A 22,547-nucleotide genomic window follows, 5' to 3' on the forward strand; every position below is an offset into this window, starting at 1 on the left:
TAGGAGGAGGATTACTGCCACCAGTTGGTAGCGTGAGGGGAGTTTATACCAAGTGCAATTGCTCACGTCTGTTATTAAAAACTATTGCAGACAAAGACCCACTGACATGTCTTATGAATATCTTGTCATAAATTCATTAAAGCACATATTGCAATCTGTCTTATACATAATGCATTAGGATGTGGTTAGTAGCTTCTGAAACAAGGCTATTTATGTTAGACAACAAAAAAGCATGACAATGAGTTATAGAATATATGATATGATATTTGATATGGTTAATTTTATGATGCAAGGTTTGGGGTATTTGGTAGAGGGAATGTAATATAATCTGCATACAAGCTTATTTATGATGAGAATCATGTTATGTCCCATGTAGAATAATGCAGTCACCATGACCTTCCGCCTTTCTACCTGGACCAGATTTTTTTTGTTAAAATTTTGTTGGCATTACTGTCCCCTAGAGGGCTCCGGCAGTCTTCTCTGAGCACACTACAGCCTCCAGTGTGGTCACGTCCAGCCTAATTTGCGATTTAATATTGCTAAACAGTACTGACATATGAATCATTCCACTGAAAATGCTGACAGATTTTTGTGTCCAAGGCAAAAGCATCCAAATTGAAGTGATGAGTCTAAATCATTGCTTACATCCACCCTAGATAGTAAATTTAAATGCAATATTTGTGTGCTGCCGGGCTTGCTGTGGGGTTCGTTTTAAAATGCAGCATGGCTGTGGCCTTGTTATCACTGCATAAATGCATAAATATTTATTTTCTTGGTTTGTGGACATTTCAGCATTTACAATGAAAACAGACAGAATGATGACCATCGATATTGTCTGTTAATGTTGATAATTATGTCAGTTTGGTTAAAGATGACAGATGTCTTTAATATTTTAAGCAGAATTGCATTGTAAACATAATTTAAAGGCACAAAATATCATTAAGTACACAAAAGTCCAGATGCAAAACTTTGGACAACCAGTATGGTCGGTACTTTGGCTGTTTGCAGCCAGTCATTGCATTCTTACTAGGATTTTCCCGCCTATTTGTCTTCTTATTCTGCAATGTTCCTGGTCTACTGCTTCAGATCTCAAACGCACTGGGGTGTCCAAACATTTGCATGGTGATCCTTGCAATGTATTTAAAGGTAACTGTACTAGTGTGAGTAAGAAAAATCAAACCTAACTCCCACCCGGGCTTTCAGTTAACCTCCAGCCAACACTGTGCAACACTAAGCAATGTGTATAGCCCTGAAAAAGGGTTGTTAATGAAAATTCTAAACAAAATCTGGAATGAACAATTTGGAATATTGCCTGTCTTCACCAAGGATCCTGCTAACTATGTTACAAGACATCAGACCAGCACACAGGGTCACCAGTAAAATAAAAAATGCTGCTATAACCTATGAACCATGGTTCTTTAGAAGCACTTTGGCTTCCATCATCGCCTCGCTAACGCTCTTAAGCTCCAGTGCAGTGCGGACAAAAGGGCATTTCAGCACAGGGTGTATATGGAGGCCAACGCTGGTGTCTTATTGAGGGTCCTCATCAATAACCAAGGCGGGGTGGTTGTAAAGCCCCTCCGACTGATGTGTTGCGTCAGCATCACCCTAGAAACCGCCGGCACGTTAAGAGTGAGGGGAATAATAAGGAGGCGAAAGAAGATGAAGATGCACTTCTGCAGATGCTTGATGGACAGGGAAACTGCACGCGGATGCCTCAGCTTCTAACCCCCCTCAAAAAAAAAAATCAGGGTACATCATCTGCCTTTTAATCCTGTTTGGTTTGCCATTAAAGATCGCAAAGCTGTCACTGCGAACTGAGTGTGGATTTTTCCTTTTTATTCGCTCAGTTATTTAGTGGCCCATCCAAAACCTCATTACAGTCCAGGACTGTACAGAGCACTCCTGCTAAATGTGACAGGCATAGGTGTATTAGTCCTTTTTACTAAATGTGTCATCTTCTGTGTTGGTCAGGTAAGTAGATTTTCTAATCATGCAGCGAGAACTTCGATCTTCATTTCCTCTTTATTTCACACTACGATCAGTATTCAGCTTCATGACTGCTTTGAGTCTGGTGCCATCTTGTGGTATATCTTACAATTTCACCCTTCACCCATTTGTAGAATGAAGTATATAATATAATATAATATAATATAATATAATATAATATGTTACTAAATCATAAATAAATCATTATTTGTTTTCATGAGGCAAAACATTTCAAAATGTATTTTTACCATAAAGTCTGCATGTGGAAACCATTGTATTACCACACACTAACAGAAATAAGTTTAGTATCATCATGAGCAGTCAGTCCTTCTCAGAGCCAAAAAATGTAATATTCGGGAACACAAAAGAGGGCGATTAAAGTTCTTCAGACCTCACAGCGCACCAGAAAGGACATTCTTTATGTCTGAGAATCTTCTTTGCAGAGATCTTCTGACTAGACTTCCCTTTCTGCATCCAGCTCACTAGTCATGACTCAGCCTACTTTATATTTTACTGTTCTGTTCCTGCTTCTTTGCTAAGATACAGACACAAAATGAAAAAAATAAAAATTCCATATCATCATCACCTTTATCCAAAAATATTGGCTTTGCAGGCAGACAGTTTTGGTCCGACAGGCTTCTAATCTTTTTAGCAGGGCCTTTAACAGCTCTAACAACTCTCATCGATGTTTATGCTGATATTGGACATGTGGAGAAGCACAACTTGAATCTGTGGATGGTTGGCAAGGTGCAGAAAGTGCAAATAGATGTACAAATATTGATGGAAACTGGAGCACCCAGTGGCCCAGTGCCATCGCCATTAAAACCTCAGGAATCAGTGTCATAGGCAGCTCCTCTTCATGAAGCAATTTTATTCATCAAGAATCTGCTTGGAATTGAATGGGGGGGGGGGGGGGGTCTTCAGATGTTATACATGGAAAATGGAATAAACTGAAGACCGAAGGTCCCTTAAGGAGAGGATTCTCATTACATCGTACTTAAATGCTCGCCCCAGTTGAAGCATCAACAAATCTGCTTTAATACCTGGCTTAAGGACTACCAAACATCATAAATGAACAGCCATTGATACTCATGGATAAACAATATCTTGGAGATCTCAGATGATGTTGGGCCACCCCTGAGCTGAAAGCTTTTAGCTTTTTGCTAGAAACATGTACGCTGTGTAATTTCAGCGTATTTAGTTTATAAGGTAAATGAATTCGTTTCAATGTCACATCTACTCGGTCTGTGGCACGAACGATGTTAATGCATCTGCTGATGCTGCCCTCATTAGCCTGAGCCACTGAATGAGCACATAACTGGGATCTTTTTTTGGCGATTTAATTTCTATCATATTGATCTTTTCTCACTTTGGTGATAAAATCTAGGTAATCACATTTTATGGTTTTTAAAGAATTTATTTGCATAATGGTGCAAGTAGCAAACGCTCAATGTAAAATGTAACCTTGGTTGTGGCAATGACAGGGGTCAAACGTTTCCTGTAGGTCTTCACCAGGTTTGCACACACTACAGTTGGTGTTCTAGCCTATTCTTCCATGCATATCTTCTCAAGAGCTGTGACACAGATTCTCTATTGGATTCAGGTCTGGAGACTGGCTAGGCCACTCCAGAGCCTTGTAATGATGTTTACCCAGTCATTCCTTCATTATGGTGTCTTTGGGATGATCCAGTCACGATTCAATACTCTCACTGATGGAAGGATGTTTTTGTCTAAAATCTCACCATACACGTCACCATACACATACTTTTCATAATACGGAGCAGTCGTCCTGTCTCCTTTGCAGAAAAGCAGCTCCAAAGCATAATATTCCACCCCCATGCTTCACAGTGGGTATGGTGTTCCTGGGATGCAACTCAGCACTCCTCCATACACGAGTTCTATCTAGTCTCATCTGACCACATGACATTCTTCCAATCCTCCTCTGTATCATCCAGATGCTCTCTGGCAAACTTAAGACGGGCCTGGACATGTGCTGGTTTAAGCAGGAGGACGTTTCGAGTGCTGCAGGAGTTTAATCCATGACTACTTAGTGTGTTACTAATAGTAACATTTACATTTTACATTTACATTTACAGCATTTATCAGACACCCTTATCCAGAGCGACTTACAATCAGTAGTGAACCTGTGTCTTCTGGTTCATAGGCAAGTGTGTTACCCACTAGGCTACTACCACCCTTTTGTACTGTGGTGCCAGTGTAGTTCTGGGTCAAGGCCCTGGTCTAGTTGTGTACTTGGGGAGGTAGTAGAAGCAGAAGATGCCAGGGAAATGCGACTGGCTGTGCGGTGGTACTTGAGTTGTTGTACAGCAGCAGCAAGTGAGGGGGACTGTAACCGGATGCACTTGGCAGGGGGAAGACAGATAATGGGGAAACAGGGTCTACGAATCGTTAAGATGTCAGTATCAGAAGGGCAAAAACAGAAGAACCGTTGGGGCATTGCAGTGGTTTGGTTTCATCAGCAGCAGAGAGGAGAAGACAAGAAGAACCAAGGTAAGAAGCATTCTGTCGGCATAAGAAAGTTTAGGAATGGCTTACAGCAACGTGGTCACCGCTTTTTTAAATCTTTTTATATACAGGTTAGTTCCATATTCCAAAATTTACGGTACATTCTGTTTCTCACAATTGAAGTGTACCTATGATGAGAATTACAGACCTTGCTCATCTTTTTAAGTGGGACAACTTGCACAATCGATGGCTGCTAAACAATTACCCCAGTGTAATAAACAAGAACATAGGTACTTAATTCAATAACCAGTCAACACAAATGATTAAAACCAAAACTTGTTTTAATGCTACTGTAGATTCAGTTCAACTACTTGTACATGGCTACCATGAATATTTGTACAAAAAATGCAGTAAAAATAGTATTGATTAAATATATACAGATATGTCTCCTTAGTGTAGGCAGGCAGGTTGTACGTGTAGATAACAAGAACACAGACGGTCTTGAACGAGTTTTACACAATACAGATACTGTTTTCCCAACATCAGTGACATGGTTTCTTAACCAAACTGAATTTCAGAAGAACAACAGAAAATAGCATGTTCTTTAAAAAAATAAAATAAAATAATAATAATAAAAAGCAATGTTTGGACACCTTAGGGATATACATATGAGTACATATAGGACAAAGTGCTGGATTCATTCATTCATTCTTAAAATAAAATAAAAATTAAACAATGCAGGAGTAAATTTGCTGGCATTTTAGGTACTTGTTGAAAAAAGAAAAATCTATTCATTGGGCATAATTTCCATAGTTAAGTCATGCCAGTACTGCACACTGCTCATTCTCTTTGCTCATGAATGCAAATGTGAAACGTTCAGTGCTGGGCGGACTTGTTGAGTGGATAAGTTCGTGGATCTGAGAGGCAACAACAAACTGCTTGACTGACCTGCACTGTGGACTACATCTGAATAACCAGTCCTTGAAACCATACTTAATGCAAATGGAGCTATTTGTATGAGTGTAAAACTAGGCTCTTTTTTTTGTTCTTTGATGCTTTGTACATATAGACAATATTGAGTATTCAGAAACACAGTAAAGGCCCAAAGATGAAAAGCTCCTGCTAGATCAATGCCTCAAAAAGAATTTAATAATTCATTGCTTTTTTTAAAAATTAGCCCCACATCTACATTAACCAGCTTTCATGATTTAATGCAAGTATGAGAATTATATATTTTGCTAACACTTCCCATGGACTCTCTCCTTCATAATGCATTTTTAGCACATTGTACATCCCTTCGTAGATGCATCACTTCACTTAAAGCATACATAAAGTTACATTCAAGCCCATGGCTCTTCATAGGATGCACTTTATATCTGGTATAAATGACAGGTGTAGTAAAATCACTACAACTATATCTCTGTGTTTTAGTATATGTCTGCACTACAGTTATTTACATGCCACTGTAATGCTGTTCCAAACACGTTATAATGCTTTATACTGAGTAAAACTGTATGGAATGCATTATGAAGAAAGCGGTCATGGGAAGTGCGGCTATTCCTGCCTTTTTCTTCTTTCAGGAAAAACAGAAATTCAAACCAATATTGCTTTGTGTGTGTGTGTGTGTGTGTGTGTTTGAATCCAGAATGAGAAACATCTGTGACACAGGCTCTGCATCACAGAAATGGCACCTTGCAGTGTGGCTGCATCACCTAGATCAGCCCCCTTTCTCCGTTCCGTGCCTAAAATACCAGCGGTGACTCACACTACGCTGACTCTGGCTTTAAATGAGCTGGTGCTGCTAAATGAACGTGGTGTTGGATCAATATTGATGTGGCTCTATTTGCAGCCACACAGTGAGTCAGGATCGTGAAGGAAGAAGAACAAAAATATGAAGAAAAACAAAAATCTACTTCTGCGCCAATGACTATGTAATAGCACTTGTAAGATTTTGTGTGACCTGCTAAAACAAAGTACGCATTACGGAAATGTCTCTGTTGTCGTCACATAATCGTTTTCTTCTATATGACTCCCCATCTCACAAATAAAGGAAAGAAATAAAATGCATGATATTTTTTTTTACTTCTACCGAGGCACACAAGGAAAACTGTTGATGAGTGTTTTCTGACAGTACAATTATCGCAATAAAGAAGTTAACCATGCACTACACAAACTCTGGCTGCGTTCACCCAAATCCAACTGGGATTTTGGCATCCCAAAATAGCTCATAAAGCCAAAATTGGTGTTTTTACCCCAATTTTTTTGAAAACAAGACACAGACAGAATAAGATTCACAATAGGAACAAAAAGTATATATTAGTCATTAAGCTTTTTTCCACTCTTTACTGCTGAAAGCATCGTTTTTCTGTAACACTGAAAGCCAAAGACACTGAGAGACACGACATGCTGCCAACAGAAAACAGTAAAGTAAATATGCAAACTGCTAACAAGAGCAGCGCATGCGCCGGCTAACGTGACCGTGGGCCCTCGCCGACCTTTTCAGGGCCGTGAGACAGAATGCACTTCACTTTAACTGGCTGAAAGTACAGTACAGACTGCCACAGGCTTTAGCCGCCTCGGTGTCCAGTGTGCCCTTTAAATCAAAAAGAATAGTAATAATAATAATATTGATCCGTAGTGCTGCCGTATGGGTTTGCAAAAAAGGTGCCCAGCGTCAGCCTGGTGACCAGTGGCCTTCTTGCAACCGCATGCATGGCAGCCCTGGAGCCAATCGAAGGTCAGAATTAAGCATGAACAGGCTGGTCCTGCCTCCCACTGGGGACCGTGCAATGAACTAAGGAGAGTTTAAAAGATAAGGAATGACCAGTGTGTACCGCCAAAAAATAAAAAACGTAGTGAGCAACATTAAACGACCATGTGTCGGACGCAGAGCACAGAATCAGACCCTTCGAGCCCCCCAGACGAAGCAGGATTGGACAGGAGTGGTTGCTGTGTGGGAGGTGGTGGTCCTGGTGAGAGTTCAGTGGGATACGGGCAGATCCGGGCGCCGGGTCTGGATGATTTTTGGTTTAGGACAGCTTTTTGGTTCCTCCTCCTCCTCCGCGTCGCTGTCGCACACGTGCACGACCACGCTGGGCGTGGACTCTGTTCCTGCGTGCAGTTCGAATTTCTCTCCTGTGAGGAGATGGAGAAAGGGGGAGAAGAGAAATGAACTTCAGCTCATTCTGTACATCAGACATGTTAGCTTTTATCAGAACCAGGAGAGTTTGAGTCAAAATAGTCAAAATCAGTGTTGCCAGATTGGCTGAAATAACAGTTTAATTGCACTTTTGAACATTCGCACAATTGCACATTCATTTGTCAGTCATTTAATGCCTTATAACAATCATAATCAAATAAAGAAAATCTGGTCTACAAAAAGTTGTCTTATATTTGATATATTTTGTGTACAAAGAAAAGTTCAAAACAGGAGATAAACTGAGCTACAGCTGACATCAGTAGTTGGTGGTTAAAAAAAAGTATTATCGTTCTGACAGATTACAAACCTAACATAGGAGATATTGATGTGTGACAATTGTTGAATGGGAGGACTCCAGCCCTAATTAACACCCAGCCATTTTTTAAATGTCAAGTGAACATCAATTTACACACTGTAAAAAGTGAACACTTTTTATTAGGTCACACCTAATATTGTAGCATTGACGTAATGTAAATAAATGACTTACAGCAGGTTTGATTGGTTTATTTACATTATGTCAATGCTAAAATATTACATTTGACAGATTCAATTACATTTTTTTCGGTTTAGCCAGTGTTCACTTTCTATGTTGAACAGTCATGTGGCCAGGAAGTTCATTTGTCAATTAAGGGCTTAAAGACAAAGCAGCAGTTTAACACAAAGCAGCAAAAAATACATTGACAGTATGTGCCATCATGGATCCTTATGGGTTAAGACTGATGTTCACGGCCACACTCGGAGTTGACCTTATTCTGCACTTGAGAGCTCGAGAGCTCAGAGACTAAGATGTTACTTCTGCTGCTGTGACAAACTGCAACCCCAGAGGGAGCTCTCACACAAATATCAGGGCCTTGCTGTAAGCTGTCCTGAGGTCAGCGTCTGCGATGACCACACAGAAAAGAGCTTGACTTCGGCTCGGCGAGCGGCTCTTCGGCCCTTTTACGTAACTGCACAGAGGTCCGTGTTGGGGGAAAGGCCATATGGAGGCTTCTAGAACCGCGGAACCTGGGGTCTGCAGCGAGACCACCCTGCATGGCTGGGAGCCTGAGGCTGTGTGAGCCATTGGCCGCGTCGGCTCGACTTGTCTGCAGCTGCTGATTAAACCGCCGGTGACTCATTGCAGAGACGCTGCTGCCGCACGCTCGCAGACACCAGATGCACATCCTTTCATGTCATTTCTCTGATATGCATGTCACGTCCTCCATTCACCAGGTCCGGCCCCCTCGTTTTTCCCCGTTAACCATCGGGCCAGCACCGCCATGCCAGACAGACAAACCTGCTGCTTTTTCAGTTCCATATATAGACAGCAAATGTGCAATTTCTTCCATTTCTAGTGTGTCATGCTTCATTTCAGAGGGTGATTATTGCCTGATGTCAATTTTAACCACTCCATTCTGATTGGCTGGGAGACCATCACAATGCACATGCTAAGTCTGCACAGATCTACCCAGTATTCTTTCTAATCTGTGAGACCAAAGTAACCTGCTGAAGATCGGCAATGTCAATGACCAGCTGCCATGTCCCTGTGTTGTCAGTTATAACCCTTCGTGGATTATTCCTTACGTTTCTATGAAATCTACATTAGACTAATGTAACACTAACCAAGATTAAAACCAGCAGAGCTTTTCACATTTTACCCCATCCCATAGGAAAAGGTCACTGTGAGTGACGAATGCATTACTGTGTAGGGGTTAGAACGCCTGAGGGTCATGGGCAGCCACGTCACAGACTGCATCCAATTCATTTTCTGTTTCTTTTTCATCAATGAAAGGCGTGTACTACACAACAATGTCTGCCGTTAACCCAGATTCGAGTCCTTTGATACCACACATTATGTGTCTGTGCCTGTGTCTATTTTAAAGAAAAATACACTTATTTGATGACATATGGCTTGTAAATCCATACAGCATAAAAGTTCAGCCTTTTATAAACATTGGTAGCCCTATGATGGATTACAGCAACGTGTGGCATGCATAGGACCCTCGCAGGAATGCGACGTGGGCCGACAGGAACCGCTTTTATCAGATTCCTCTGAAGTGGGTTTACAGAAAGTGATTTAGTTCCATGTTATTAGTTCCTCTCAAACTCACTTTTCCAGGATGTGATCCAATTACTCAGATTGAAGTGTTTCACTCTTCACACACACACACACACACACACACACACACACACACACACACACACACACACACACACACACACACACAGCAGGTGCCATAGGAAGGCAACAACACCACTCTAATCAATCCTGTTCTATTCTGATAAAACATCAGGTTAATTGTCCTCATTCTTTGTATTGGTGTTTTCCCCCCTTCTTTCTCCACCTCTCCATTTTTCTTCTCTGTATTCCCATCTCCTGAGGGCTCGGCTGCCTCTGCTGATGAGTGACGTCAATGCTGCACACTGACGTCAAGGGTCAGCCAGCCAGAGAGAGCCGAGTGGGGCTGAAGTGATGGAGAGGGAGAGATGGAGAGGAAGAAGAGGAATGTCAGAAAGAGAGAAAGGAAAACTGGTTGCCGCATAGCCATGATCACAATGAAGAACAGTCTCCTGGTGTCTCTTCCCCCTGCCAGCCCCCCCAAACAATCCATTTCCCTCGGTGAGTTCTGTTAATAAGAGAGCGAGAGAGAGACAGAGAAACAAAGGGCCCCTGAAATTACATTTGAAATTGAAAGGGACTGAATGGGATAAAGTATGAGGCGGGTAAGAAAGAGCGAGCGAGCGGGCGAGCGAAAGAAAGCCCATTCATTCATTCTGCCCTGTCCACTCGCATCGTGCAGATAAGCACTTAGACAGTTGGATGTCGTCTCTTCCTCTGGTTCATCAGGCCGGCACCGTGACACGCAGCCTCTATTTTTAACCACATTCTTTCAAGCAAGGCCAAGCTCTACCCCCCCCCAATCCTCCTGAACCACCAATTCTTAAATATACAACATTCCTTAGCAACAGTCCAAAAATAATCCGTGGCTCTGTTCTCGCTCGAATTGAAAACATTTAGCCCCTCTGTCTTGGGCTTGGGGGAGAGTGGGACGATAAGGAGAGCAGAGATGGGGTGACCACCATCTCTCAGGGTACAAGGAAAGTGTTCATGGTGGTGGGATGAACTTCCAGTAGAATAGGAAAAATAGCATAAAGAATAGGAAAAATAGCATAAAGCAAATGGTATTTGTAGATCAGGTTCTAGTGAACCAAATGAGGGATGCGTCTGCCAAATGAAAGTGAAGTGATTGTCATTGTGAAACACTGTAGCACAGCATATGGTGACACAGTGAAATGTGTCCTCTGCTTTTAACCATCACCCTTGGTGAGCAGTGGGCAGCCATGACAGGTCCTGGGGAGCAGTGTGTGGGGACGGTGGCTCAGTGGCACATCAGAGGCACCTTGGCAGATTGGGATTCGAACGAACAACCTTCTAATTACGGGGCCGCTTCCTTAACCGCTAGATAAAACACTGCCATTAAACAGAATTATCTGTCAGAAGTGGTACTGCTGTACACGGAAATGATTGAATGTAGGTTCAGGATTTGAATTTGAATGGGTTTATTTATGTGACGGCCGTTTTCATAACCGTCAACAATGTAGAATAAACCAGTTCAAACAATAACAATATCCATCAACACACATTTTAAAATGCATATATTTCCATTGTCTGGGGGAGCAATGAAAAAACAACATAAAAATGCAGCCATACAAAATAGGATTACGGTGGTTTTTACTGATGAAATTGTGTGGATCAGTCCAAAAACAGTCCCTTCTGCCTGTGACTGGGATGGGTTCAAAACCACCCTTCTTCCCATGAGATAGGTCGAAGTGAAGGCGTAGTGAAGACGTCCAGTCTCATAATGGGACCCTATAAAAGTGTCTCAAGTGTAAATTAAGGCTACATAAAAGCACAGAATGAAAAAAAATGGGCGCCTCCCACAGACCTCATTCAGGAAACACTATGGGTTCTGAACAGGGTCTAACTGTAAGCCCTATGCTGCCAACGATCTAAATCACACCTTCACAAATCCTTCTCTGGAACCATCTCCAGCACTCTCCACACATGGCAACATGCCTTCCCAAGAAATATTTCATTAAGTGGTGAGGGCCGGTGGCAGGGCGTCTTGCTTGTAAAAAGGCAAAACAACAAACACATTTTACTCCTTAATGAGACCTGCTGCACGCAACAGCTCTGCGTTCAGGACATATGGAAAGAGTAGCATGTAAACACATGTATAGACACAGGCGCATATATAGCATATATAGTGTGTTTTTAGGCCTGTATATATATATATATATATATATATATATATATATACACACACACACACACACACACACACACACACACACACACACACACACACACAGGCCTAAAAACACACACTCACATAAAGGAAGGAATGAAGCATGCCCTAAAAAAATATAGTATTTTCCAATGACAAAAATTTCACCTTCCAATTTATTATGCAAATGGTGCTTTTGTTTTCCACAATTAAACTTGTGGACTGTGTTGTGTCTCAGGGCTCTGTGGATCACTGAAATCAATCCCGGAAACCTGTGATAATTAGTTTCCCAGTTCAGCCCAATGAAAGGAAACCTACACACATCATCAAAGCAGACCCCCATTTTCAAGCAATATTGGGGGGGTGGGGGGTGCTGTCTCTCCTGAAAAGCGTGAAAGAGTCGAATGCCTTGGTATGATTCAATTGGACAATGGCTGATTCAGGGCACACGCAGGTTTATGCAGATTAAGGCACAAGGCGGACTGTTTCTGACTGACTTCTTCTGAATACAGTATTCAGAGAACAGCTGCTAAAATGCCATTACAAAACAGCAAAGAGGTATCTGGAGCTGCTGGTGCCTCTGGAGTCCCACCACCTTCAAGAAGTAGATCCTCCAGAACCTTGCAGTTATGCCTAAATCACCTATTCAGCCACCTCTAACCAATGCTCACAAGCAGAAAACCATGAAGACAAATCTTCAAACAGTCTTGATGGAGTGGTGGATGGCTACCATGTTCAAACAATGCTGCGATGTGAGTAAGGAGGTGGCAGAGTCATGTATTGGACCAGATTCATGGGGAAAGATCTGGTTGGTCGCTGAAGGTGTGAAAATGACCTCCATAAATGGATTTCATGACAAAATCATCTTCATGCATGACAATGCACCATCTCATGCTGCAAAGAATACCTCTGCATCATTGGTTGTTTTGGGCACAAAAGGAGAGAAACTCATAGTGTTGCCCCATGAACTGAATTGAGAACCTTTGGAGCATCATCAGGCAAAAGAGCATCATCAGTTCACATCCAAACAGCAGCTATTCTAATATCCTGCAAAATAATGCAGAAACTTTTTTTTTTTTTTTTTTGGGGGGGGGGGGGGTAAATGTTGGTATCTTCAGTAACATTTGAATTATGCTCTAGTGGTTGACTACTTGAAACTTATGCTGACTGCCATTGCACACTATTTGCATAATAATTTGGAATGTAGTGTACACATTACGCTATTCCGACAATATTCTATTAAACACACACACACACACACACACACACACACACACACACACACACACACACACACACACACTGAGCCATTAATATTCAGATCAGACAGAGGCCCTTGCCAGAGCTGTCTGAGCATCAAACGCACGAGTATCACACTGCAACTTTCAGAAGATGAAAGATCTTCACACTCTCCCTCTCTCTGCTCATGTGAGGCAATTCAGTCAAGAGAGGAATCATTTATATCAAAGATCTGAGCACCTATGAACATTTAAGATGGCATTGGCTGTGTCTCAGAGTGTGAACCATCACAGTCTTAAAAGAGAGTGAAAAACAAACTATTCAAATTCTCAAGGGAAATCAGAGTTGCATAAAATCTCCTTTTAAAAATGTATAGACCCTTAACATCTCTTGCACATCGAATGAAGATTCGACCTTCATTCACTGGGCCAGTGGTGGCCTAGCCGTAAAGGAAGCGGACCCGTAATTGGAAGGGAGGCGTTCAAATCCCGAGCTGCCAAGGTTCCACTGAGGCACCACTGAACAAAGCACCGTCCCCACACACTGCTCCCCGGGCGCCTGTCATGGCTGCCCACTGCTAACAAAACACCTTGTGCTGTGCTTCACAATGACAATCACTTCACTTCATTAACAAAATTTAGTATGTACAAAATTCACATCCTCTAAGGCAGATGTAGTTGTAGACTAGAGGGTAACACACCTGCCTCTGAACCAGAAGACCTGGAATCAAAACCCACTTATTACCACGGTGACCCTGATCACTTAAATTTGGTAAATTTCATTTACCATTAATAGCCCTAGTATGTCCTGCAGTGGCTAGAAATGGTGATAGGTGTAAAAAGTGCTTTGGCTGTGCAGAGAGTGGCAGATCTGATTTAGAATTTGTCAGTTTATCAATAATTTATATTTATTTATATGCTGATTTATATGCTGCTTTTTAGCTCTTGTTAGTCTAGCAATGGTGTCAAATAAGAACCGAGGATTGTTTTGGTTTTCTTCTATCAAAGATTACAGATGAGCAGCTTACAATATCTACTATCTCTGTGTAGCTAATGTGAAACACGTCCGGACTATTTAAACAGACAGCAGCCTGAGTTGTGTTTGGATAGAGGTAAGAATCTAAAAACACCTTAGTCTCTCTAAACATGTGTACAGTCCGAACATGCTCTTCTAATTCTGCCACCTTTGGCTTCAAACCAGTCACTAACCTACAATTTCCCGAATAAACGGGGTGATGGCAGAAGCATAAGAATGGGAAAATAAACATTCTACAGTTAGAACAAGAGATTGAAGAAGAATCCGCCTTATACGATCAATCAGCCATTGTATTTTTCATTCTTTATCTGCCCAGAGAAGATGCCCGTCCCTTCAAACATTCTCCACCAACCGTGCAAAGCATTGCAGTTGATTGGGCGTTGAATGTAATCAGTAGTTACAGGGACAGTCCCGTGTCTTGCTCAGGGACACAATGGTAGTAAGTGGTATTTGAACCTGGGTCTTCTGGTTCTTGGCGAGTGTGTTACCCACTAGGCTACTACCACCGTTTAACAGTTTACCTGTCTCTTGACTTACATTTACATTTACATTTAAGGCATTTATCAGACGCTCTTATCCAGAGCGACTTACAATCAGTAGTGACAGGGACAGTCCCCCTGGAGCAACTCAGGGTTAAGTGTCTTGCTCAGGGACACAATGGTAGTAAGTGGGATTTGAACCTGTGACTCTGTAGTCTTCTGGTTCATAGGCAAGTGTGTTACCCACTAGGCTACTACCATCCATTGACTATTGTTCCTCTTGCCCTCTGATCAATACGCCATCACTGTTGCCGACCCATGCCGTCTGAGCACTCTTCTGCCCACCACCTTTTCCTACGAGTACACCATGGTATCCACAAACTTTGCTGCCTCAACCTGTGTTACTTTCGCCATCTCCGCAGAGTGACTCCCTGAGCCATATTGCTCCAGAGACCACTAGTGATGCCATGAGCTTTATGTTGGCAAGAAGACAGTTACACAACTGCTGAGAAGACAAGGTGATCACAAGGAGGTGAATGGTGACACAATCAAAAAAGAGGGATACTCCAAGTCATGCTGTGCTGGATGTACTCCTGTGCTGCTTGATGATAAGAAACAGCCACCAGCAGGAGGTTTATAGGCTGCTGATGAGTTCCACCATCACCAGGGGACAAGACAGAAAAACATTCTGGTTTGCCAGGTTTTGCAAACCGCAGAATATAAGGGTTCTCTGAACCCCCCAGGAAATCAAAACTGTGTACATTTCAGAGTGCCCTTTTATTGTGGGTTGTCTAAGTCACACCTGTACAATATTCATGCTGTCTAATCAGCACGTTGATATGCATTTTACTTTACGACATTCAGATACCCTTATCCAGAGCGATTAGTTACAGGGACAGTCCCCTGGACACACTAGGGGCAGTGGTGGCCTAGCGGTTAAGGAAGCACCCCGTAATCAGAAGATTGCCGGTTCAAATCCCGATCCGCCAAGGTGCCACTGAGCAAAGCACCGTCCCCACACACTGCTCCCCGGGCGCCTGTCATGGCCGCCCACTGCTCACTCAGGGTGATGGGTTAAATGCAGAGGACAAATTTCACTGTGTGCACCGTGTGCTGTGCTGCTGTGTATCACATGTGACAATCACTACACACTTTACTTTTACACTTAGGGTTAAGTGTCTTACTCAAGTGCACAATTGTAGTAAGTGGGATTTGAACCTGGGTTTTCTGGTTCATAGGCACGTGTTTTACCAATTAGGCTCCTGTGAAGGAAAAAATGTATGGGCCTGGACTTTTCACGTGTTGTTTGACCATCACCTTTAGCCATGGAACAGTCAGAAGACAGCTGGTGCACAAGGATATAATGTTTTCCAAACATAGTGTGTTGTGCTACGCAGAGGCTTTTGACCAAACCGGTCCATGGCTTCTTTCCTACCCTGCATCACCCAGAGTGGTATAAATATGCTTGTGAACTTACTAATGGGTGGGAGTTCTTCTTGCGAGACACCCCCCCCCCCCCCCCATTAAACTTGGTTAATTAAATTCAGTTGACTTTGTTTATTGCAGCTCCCCAGACAGGAAAATTCCCACCACACTACTACCACCCGTATGCCACACCTCTGAGGTGGGATGGATTATCTCGGCATGGGAGAAGTACTCACTATTTGTGTTCAGCTCGTGCAAAATGGGAGAGTTTTATATTTTTGTTCAGTGTATTAAACAGAAATGAAAACAGTTCAATGGCCATAACAGCAAAGGAACAATAAAACAGAATCCGTCTGACTGTCGTCAGTACACACAATATTGTGCAAACAAATAAACCCGTTAAACATGTCAATGCAAGAACAACCATTGTCTCCTGCATACATGCTTATAAAGGGTCCTGATCACTCCACCTGGGTGAACACAAGCAGTGCCTGGTCATGACAATTGGCTCCATTACTGTGTATTGTATACAGGTGCAGATGTCCTGTAAACCTAAACATATATCTAAATAAATCTGACATGAATAATCATTTCTACATTGTTGTCCAAATTCCACCCAGGCCGGGTGCCTCTCTGCTGCCCGATCATAGGTGTCTTTCCAGCATGACAGACACCCACAATACCTACCACATGTATGGCTAATCCTTCCACAAACGAGACAAGCCACCTAACATGTGCGACGTTCCAGCACCAGATAACACACTGGGCGTTCAGGGACGAGGATTTCTCAGCTCCACACACAGATCCCAGGGAGGTGACACGATCATTAATGGGAGGCTTAGCAGCATGACTCTGTGTGGACATACCGTTATGGCGTCCACAGTGGAAATTCACAGCGTGAGGGGGGACAGCATGTGGGTCTGTTCACCTTAATCATCTGAGAGGAAGACGGGTGATAACTGACAGCTGAGCACTGGACCAGTTTAATGAACTCGATTCCCATCGTGAATCATTTATGCTGCCAAAATCATGTCTTATCAGAAAGAGAGAGATGTTGTCCAGCGGGATTCTTTCATGGGATTTCGGCTCATGTCCCACTAGGTTTGAAGGCCAGAGCTCCATAATGTCAAACCCTGCTGGATAATTCATAGAGTTGCATAGTTCTTGCTCACGCTGCAAGGCGCCAAAATAACCAAGATGGTCGAAATCCGCAGAGCAGCTGCTGAAGAGGGAAGGCCAGGCTCTTGCCAGGAGAACCAGATGGACACAGGACTCATGATTTAATCACAGCAAATTTAGATGCGTTCTGAGAACAAGGAGGTTCTCAAAATGTGGCTAAAGGTCTTCTGTGCGTATGTAGATGCATGTGTAAAGTTGCATCTCGCCGGCTGGCTACAATAAACACCAACACAGAGAAGAAACGTTTACTTCAACGTCTAAAATGCCTTTTTGTAGCTTAGTTTATAGTGATTCATTTAGATATACACAGACTGTTTAAATGGAGTACAATGGGCATGATGCAGGACCAGACAAACATTAATTAGAAACAAAATGGTAAGATGGGCAAGATTAAAGTAAAACACATGAAGGGGTGTTAATAGACCATAAATATTCAGTTGAATATAAAGGGGCTGAATGGAAGCCCTATGAATATAATGAAGATCACAGGTCAAAATCAACGTTGAACGGCAGTACATGTCACAAAACAGGAAGGGGAGGACCCAGGCGCTGAGTTATTGGGCATTTATTTATTTCAGAATCAAACATCTCATAACACCACTCAGAAATCAGCTTGGGACAGAAGGGGAAGTGGAAATGGCGAAAGGGAAGGGCAGCTCTCACACGGGGACCACTCCACTCACGCACACCAACAGAAAAACAAAAACCAACAAGACTATTAGATCCTCTACTACATACATTCTCAAGGCCCAATAGGCCTGCCACCTCTGAGCAAGACCAAAACAAGGCTTCCCAAACAAAAACGCGTCCTCCTTCGCTCGTGTGGTCCGGTTCAACACCAGAACCCGGAACACTGCCGCAGGAACCCTTTTCCAGTGTTCGGCGTACTCTCATTAGGTGGGCGGAGCCACAGTGGGATGTGCCGTGACAGAACAAAAAAAAAACTATGCCAGAACCACGTGCTTTCATTATGATGCTCACGCTTTGGCAGACAAAATAACAAAATGTGATTGCTAAATTATTATTATTTAATGTTGTTTTAACTGCCGTTGATTGAGTAAAACTAATTGCACATTAAACAAATAATTAATCATGATTCTTAATTCTTAAAGACAATTAGTCGGCAAGAAACAATTAGTTGCTGAGTGCCATACACTAAACAAAACACACCTGCATTAATGTTGTTCATTTATTTTTAAATTAAGCACAGTGATTAACGGTTTAATTTTGACAGCAATAATTATTACCCTAAAAAATGCTCAGTGATTACATAAAAGATCTTTTTACAAAAATGTTAATAATTGCATTGAAGATACCGATGATGTCATCTAGCCATTTTCTGACATGAGATTAGCTGATGCAGAGCACCGCTCCAGCTCAGGAATCTGAAACATGCTAAATGCTGAATATTCACGCTGTCCCCGTTCTGTTTAAAAATAGAGCTTCAATAATAACTCAAAGTCCCAAATTAAACATGGAAAATTTCCACTCCTATCCCTCCTCTTTCCCAGAAAGATAAATAAACACTCGGTGGACAGCAATGAGAAGGTGACCTGCCTGAATGCCCTGTTCTCCTTTGAAGTGGCCCCAGAAGAGACTTTGCCTATCCCTGTGTATGCAAGTGTGTGTGCCTGGGTAGGTGGGTGTTTGGGGGTCATGACCTAGTCACATCACTAGGTGCAGAAATGGACACTGTGGCAGATTCTAAACAGGCATCTGGATGTGAGGTATTTGAGCGTTAATCAATGTCAGAAGCATAACTCTAAATTCATGTATTTTGTTTGTGTGTTCATGCATCTCTGTGTGTGTTTCTTACCTGGTCCAAGCTTGGCCACTGCATACAGGAGGTCATAGTTTATGACAGGCGTGGCCTCATCAATCTGCTGCCAGCCAATGGGTGGGGATCCAGGCGGGGAGATGAGAAACTGTTTTGACGGTTGGGGCGGGGCCAAGTGCAAGTTATCATTGTCAGAGCTGGGGTTCTGCACCTGATTGACACACACACACACACACACACACACACATACATACATACATAAAAACACAAGAATGTAAAAAAACATGGCTAATTAAACTTAACTTGGATGTCAATAGGCAGAACATGAAACAGGGGTGCGGCTCTTTAAGAAATAATTTACATGCAACAACATTTTGAAGGGATGTCTTGAAATATTCACAATACATTCAATAAGGTTACACTTATAGGTACACTTTCCTGGCTCAAGCCTGACTGGTTTAATTTGATTAAACAAGGGAGGAAAAACATCTACTTACAGTAAATACAAGTAAAATCTCAAATCATTTTAAATCCGAACAAGCAAGCAATTCAACGATGGAGATCCAGACTCCTTTAATGGTTATAAACCCTGTTTGCTCTGAAAAGGTCAGTCATAGGTTAATCCTACCCAATAGGACAAAGTAATTGTCAGTTATGAAAAAATATCTTGAAAATGGATAATGTGACAGTAATTTTAAATTTTCCTGAATTTTCTTAAACTCACAACATGTTAGAAAAAAACATATTTGATATATAAAATAAACATACATACATGATGCAGGATAGTCAGATGTTATTATGCTGTCACTGCAGAGACAGCCTGTCTGGCTCACCTGTGCGAAGTAGAGTTTGAGCTTCTTCCCTCTGAAGGATGTTTCGTGCAGCTCTATCCTGGCGCTGGCGGCTGCCTTCGGGCTGCTGAAGTTGATGCGAACGCGCCGGAAGCTCTTGAACAGCTGGAAGGTGACGCGCTCATCATACGCGAGGAACAAGGCCTCAAACATCTCCTGCAAGACGAAATTAAACGGACAGAAATCAATTCGTCTTTCAACAAAGCGGTTCTATTAATACCCAAGCACGAACATTATATAAACGTGCAAATTATGTGTCCCGCTGTCACCCATGCTTGGATGATACAGATACTAATCTTTGCTTTTGTCTTATGCCATGCAGCATATGATTGTGTAATGTGTGTCCAGCCAAAACAAGAAACGTTTTTTCACAGAAGCGGGGGGGGGAAATGGGGGGTGCTGATAAGATTTGTGGCTTCACATTCATTTCCTGTGAAGAAGAGCAGCTAATGAAAGTTGTCTTTTCATCATAACAACCCCATTCTGCCGTGATTTCATGGCTTCCCTCTCTTATACCCATACACAAACTCATATGTCCTATAATTTAGTTAGATTTAATGGATATGAAACTCAGAATCAGAATCCTACCCCTCAGAATTACATTGTAAATTAATAGTTTCATTTTAGATATAAACATTTTCCTGGTTAGGACCAAAGTTTTTGTCGGGAGAAACAGAATCACTAGCGGAATTGAATAAGTGCCTAGAATCTTTAGGCAGTTCAAAATCCCAGAGAATTCTAAAAACCCAGCCATGCGCAATTTCCAGGGCTATGTTAGGTGGGGACCTAAAAATACTGTGCTATAATACTGTGTCTCTTCTAGTAAAAAAATACAAATCAATTCAATTCATAAAAATAATTAATATAAAGCTGTTTAGTGATCTCAAAAACAGAAAAGCCCATCTTTTTTTTTTTTTTTTTTTTAAAGTTCATCCTTAGAAGAGTGCATTCCTGATTTGAAGCCTAACCCCAAGGCAGTGCTTAACAATTTATTAGGTATTTAGCAGGTTATTTAAGGGGTCATTTGAGTATGTTTTGCTTGTGCCTTTCTCCTTTTATAGACCCGATTTTATTCAAAAATATTTTTATGTAAGACTAGTATATCAGTAACTCTTTGGAAAGTCTGCCTGCAGAAGGTAGTGCGGTTTATGAGCTGAGTGCAAAACTCAATAACAGATAAAATCTGCTAAAAAATCCGGATGACAGCCACTCTGTACAGGAATGCAGAGAGAATGCTTGAATTCCTAACCAGTCAAATCTCCAGATCACTTAGAATACATTTTTCCAGACGGTGAGTGAGCCGTTGTTCATCAGGAAAATGATCTATTTGAGGAGTGTGTTTGAACCCATTTTTCTGTGTTCAATAAAACGTAAAAGCTGTATTCCCGCAGAAACATCTGTATAACTGAAGCCTCTCTAAGGTGACCCTGAGTGACCCACATACACCAAATTTGAGATGAAGTGAATTAATTGTCACTGTGAAACACAGCACAGCACACAGTCAACACAACAAAATGTGTCCTCTGCTTTTGACCATCACCTTGTAGAGCAGTGGGCAGCCTTGACAGGCACCCTGGGAGCAGTGTGTGGGGACGGTGCTTTACTCAGTAACCAGTGTACAAGTATTAGAGTAAATTATACAACAGCCCCAACTGGACAAAACAAATAGCCCAAATAATCAATTGGACTAACAGTATGATCCCAAATATTATGAAAATCTATTTGTAGGGAAACCATATTATCCATTTAAAGGCCACAGTGCTCTTTGCTCCAAAACAGTCTCCATGCCACCACTTTACTGTAATAATGGTTCGTGTTAAGGTGGTGAGGTCATTTGTAAAATCAGGTGTTGCACATCATGGACGAAAGGGAAAACGTCCCTGCAGGAAGGACAGAGACTTATGACTGTCATTCTCTTAGACCCATCAATTTTGCATTGCACTGCAACATATCCACTCTTCATGATGACAGCTGTGGGAGTTCATACTGGCATCTGTCCTCGATTGCTTCCTACTGACAACTGCTCTCTATGTTGCATGACTCAGCAAGGAGAGTAAAAGCTGAGCAGTTTCACTTTTAGCCACTCAAGCACCTCTGGGTCAGCACTTTCTTATGAAGTTGAAGAAATTAATGAAGTTGCCAGTGGTAATCCAGACTAATATCTTATCCATAGATATGTGATTAAACCTTCAGACCACATATTCACATTAGTTTGGACCACATGTTGTGAGACGTCCTTGGACAACACATTCACATTTAGTTAACCTTTCATGCAAGGCAGTCTGTAATATCATTGAGAAACCATAATAAAATAAAATCTATAGGCCTTGTATACTAAGTTACCTCGACCAACTGAGCCTCTGGAAAAATATTCGGATAAAAATGTAGGAAAAAATTAATCAGTCAAAACTAGACACTGGGAGTGGTAGTAGTCTAGTGGGTAAGATGCTCGCCTGTAAATGAGAAGACCACAAAGTCACATGTTCAAACCCCACTTACTACTATTATGTCCCTCAGCAAGACACTTAACCCTGAACATCTCCAGGGGCTGTCCCACTAACTAAATGCCATAAATGTACAATGTAAAATGGCAATGTAATATCTGTATGAGAACAACAGCAACCGTATAAGCATTTGGAT

At 41.9% G+C, this 22,547-nt stretch overlaps 1 protein-coding gene across 3 annotated transcripts in view; it reads right to left on the reverse strand.

Annotated features, from left to right (window-relative positions):
- Positions 1-4,778: 4,778 nt before the first annotated feature.
- The window catches only part of rcan2 (regulator of calcineurin 2), a 57,920-nt gene continuing 40,151 nt past the window's right edge, over positions 4,779-22,547 (reverse strand). For all 3 annotated transcript variants that reach the window (XM_028953208.1, XM_028953210.1, XM_028953209.1), the window contains 3 exons: positions 19,890-20,063; positions 19,096-19,267; positions 4,779-7,590 (listed from right to left, as the gene is read on the reverse strand). In XM_028953208.1, coding sequence (XP_028809041.1) covers positions 7,436-7,590; positions 19,096-19,267; positions 19,890-20,063 — 501 coding nt within the window. In that variant the 3' untranslated portion in view covers positions 4,779-7,435. The remainder of the gene's footprint in view (positions 7,591-19,095; positions 19,268-19,889; positions 20,064-22,547) is intronic.

The sequence above is a fragment of the Denticeps clupeoides genome, chromosome 14 (genome assembly GCF_900700375.1).
Source record: "Denticeps clupeoides chromosome 14, fDenClu1.1, whole genome shotgun sequence".
Taxonomy (NCBI): Eukaryota; Metazoa; Chordata; class Actinopteri; order Clupeiformes; family Denticipitidae; genus Denticeps; species Denticeps clupeoides.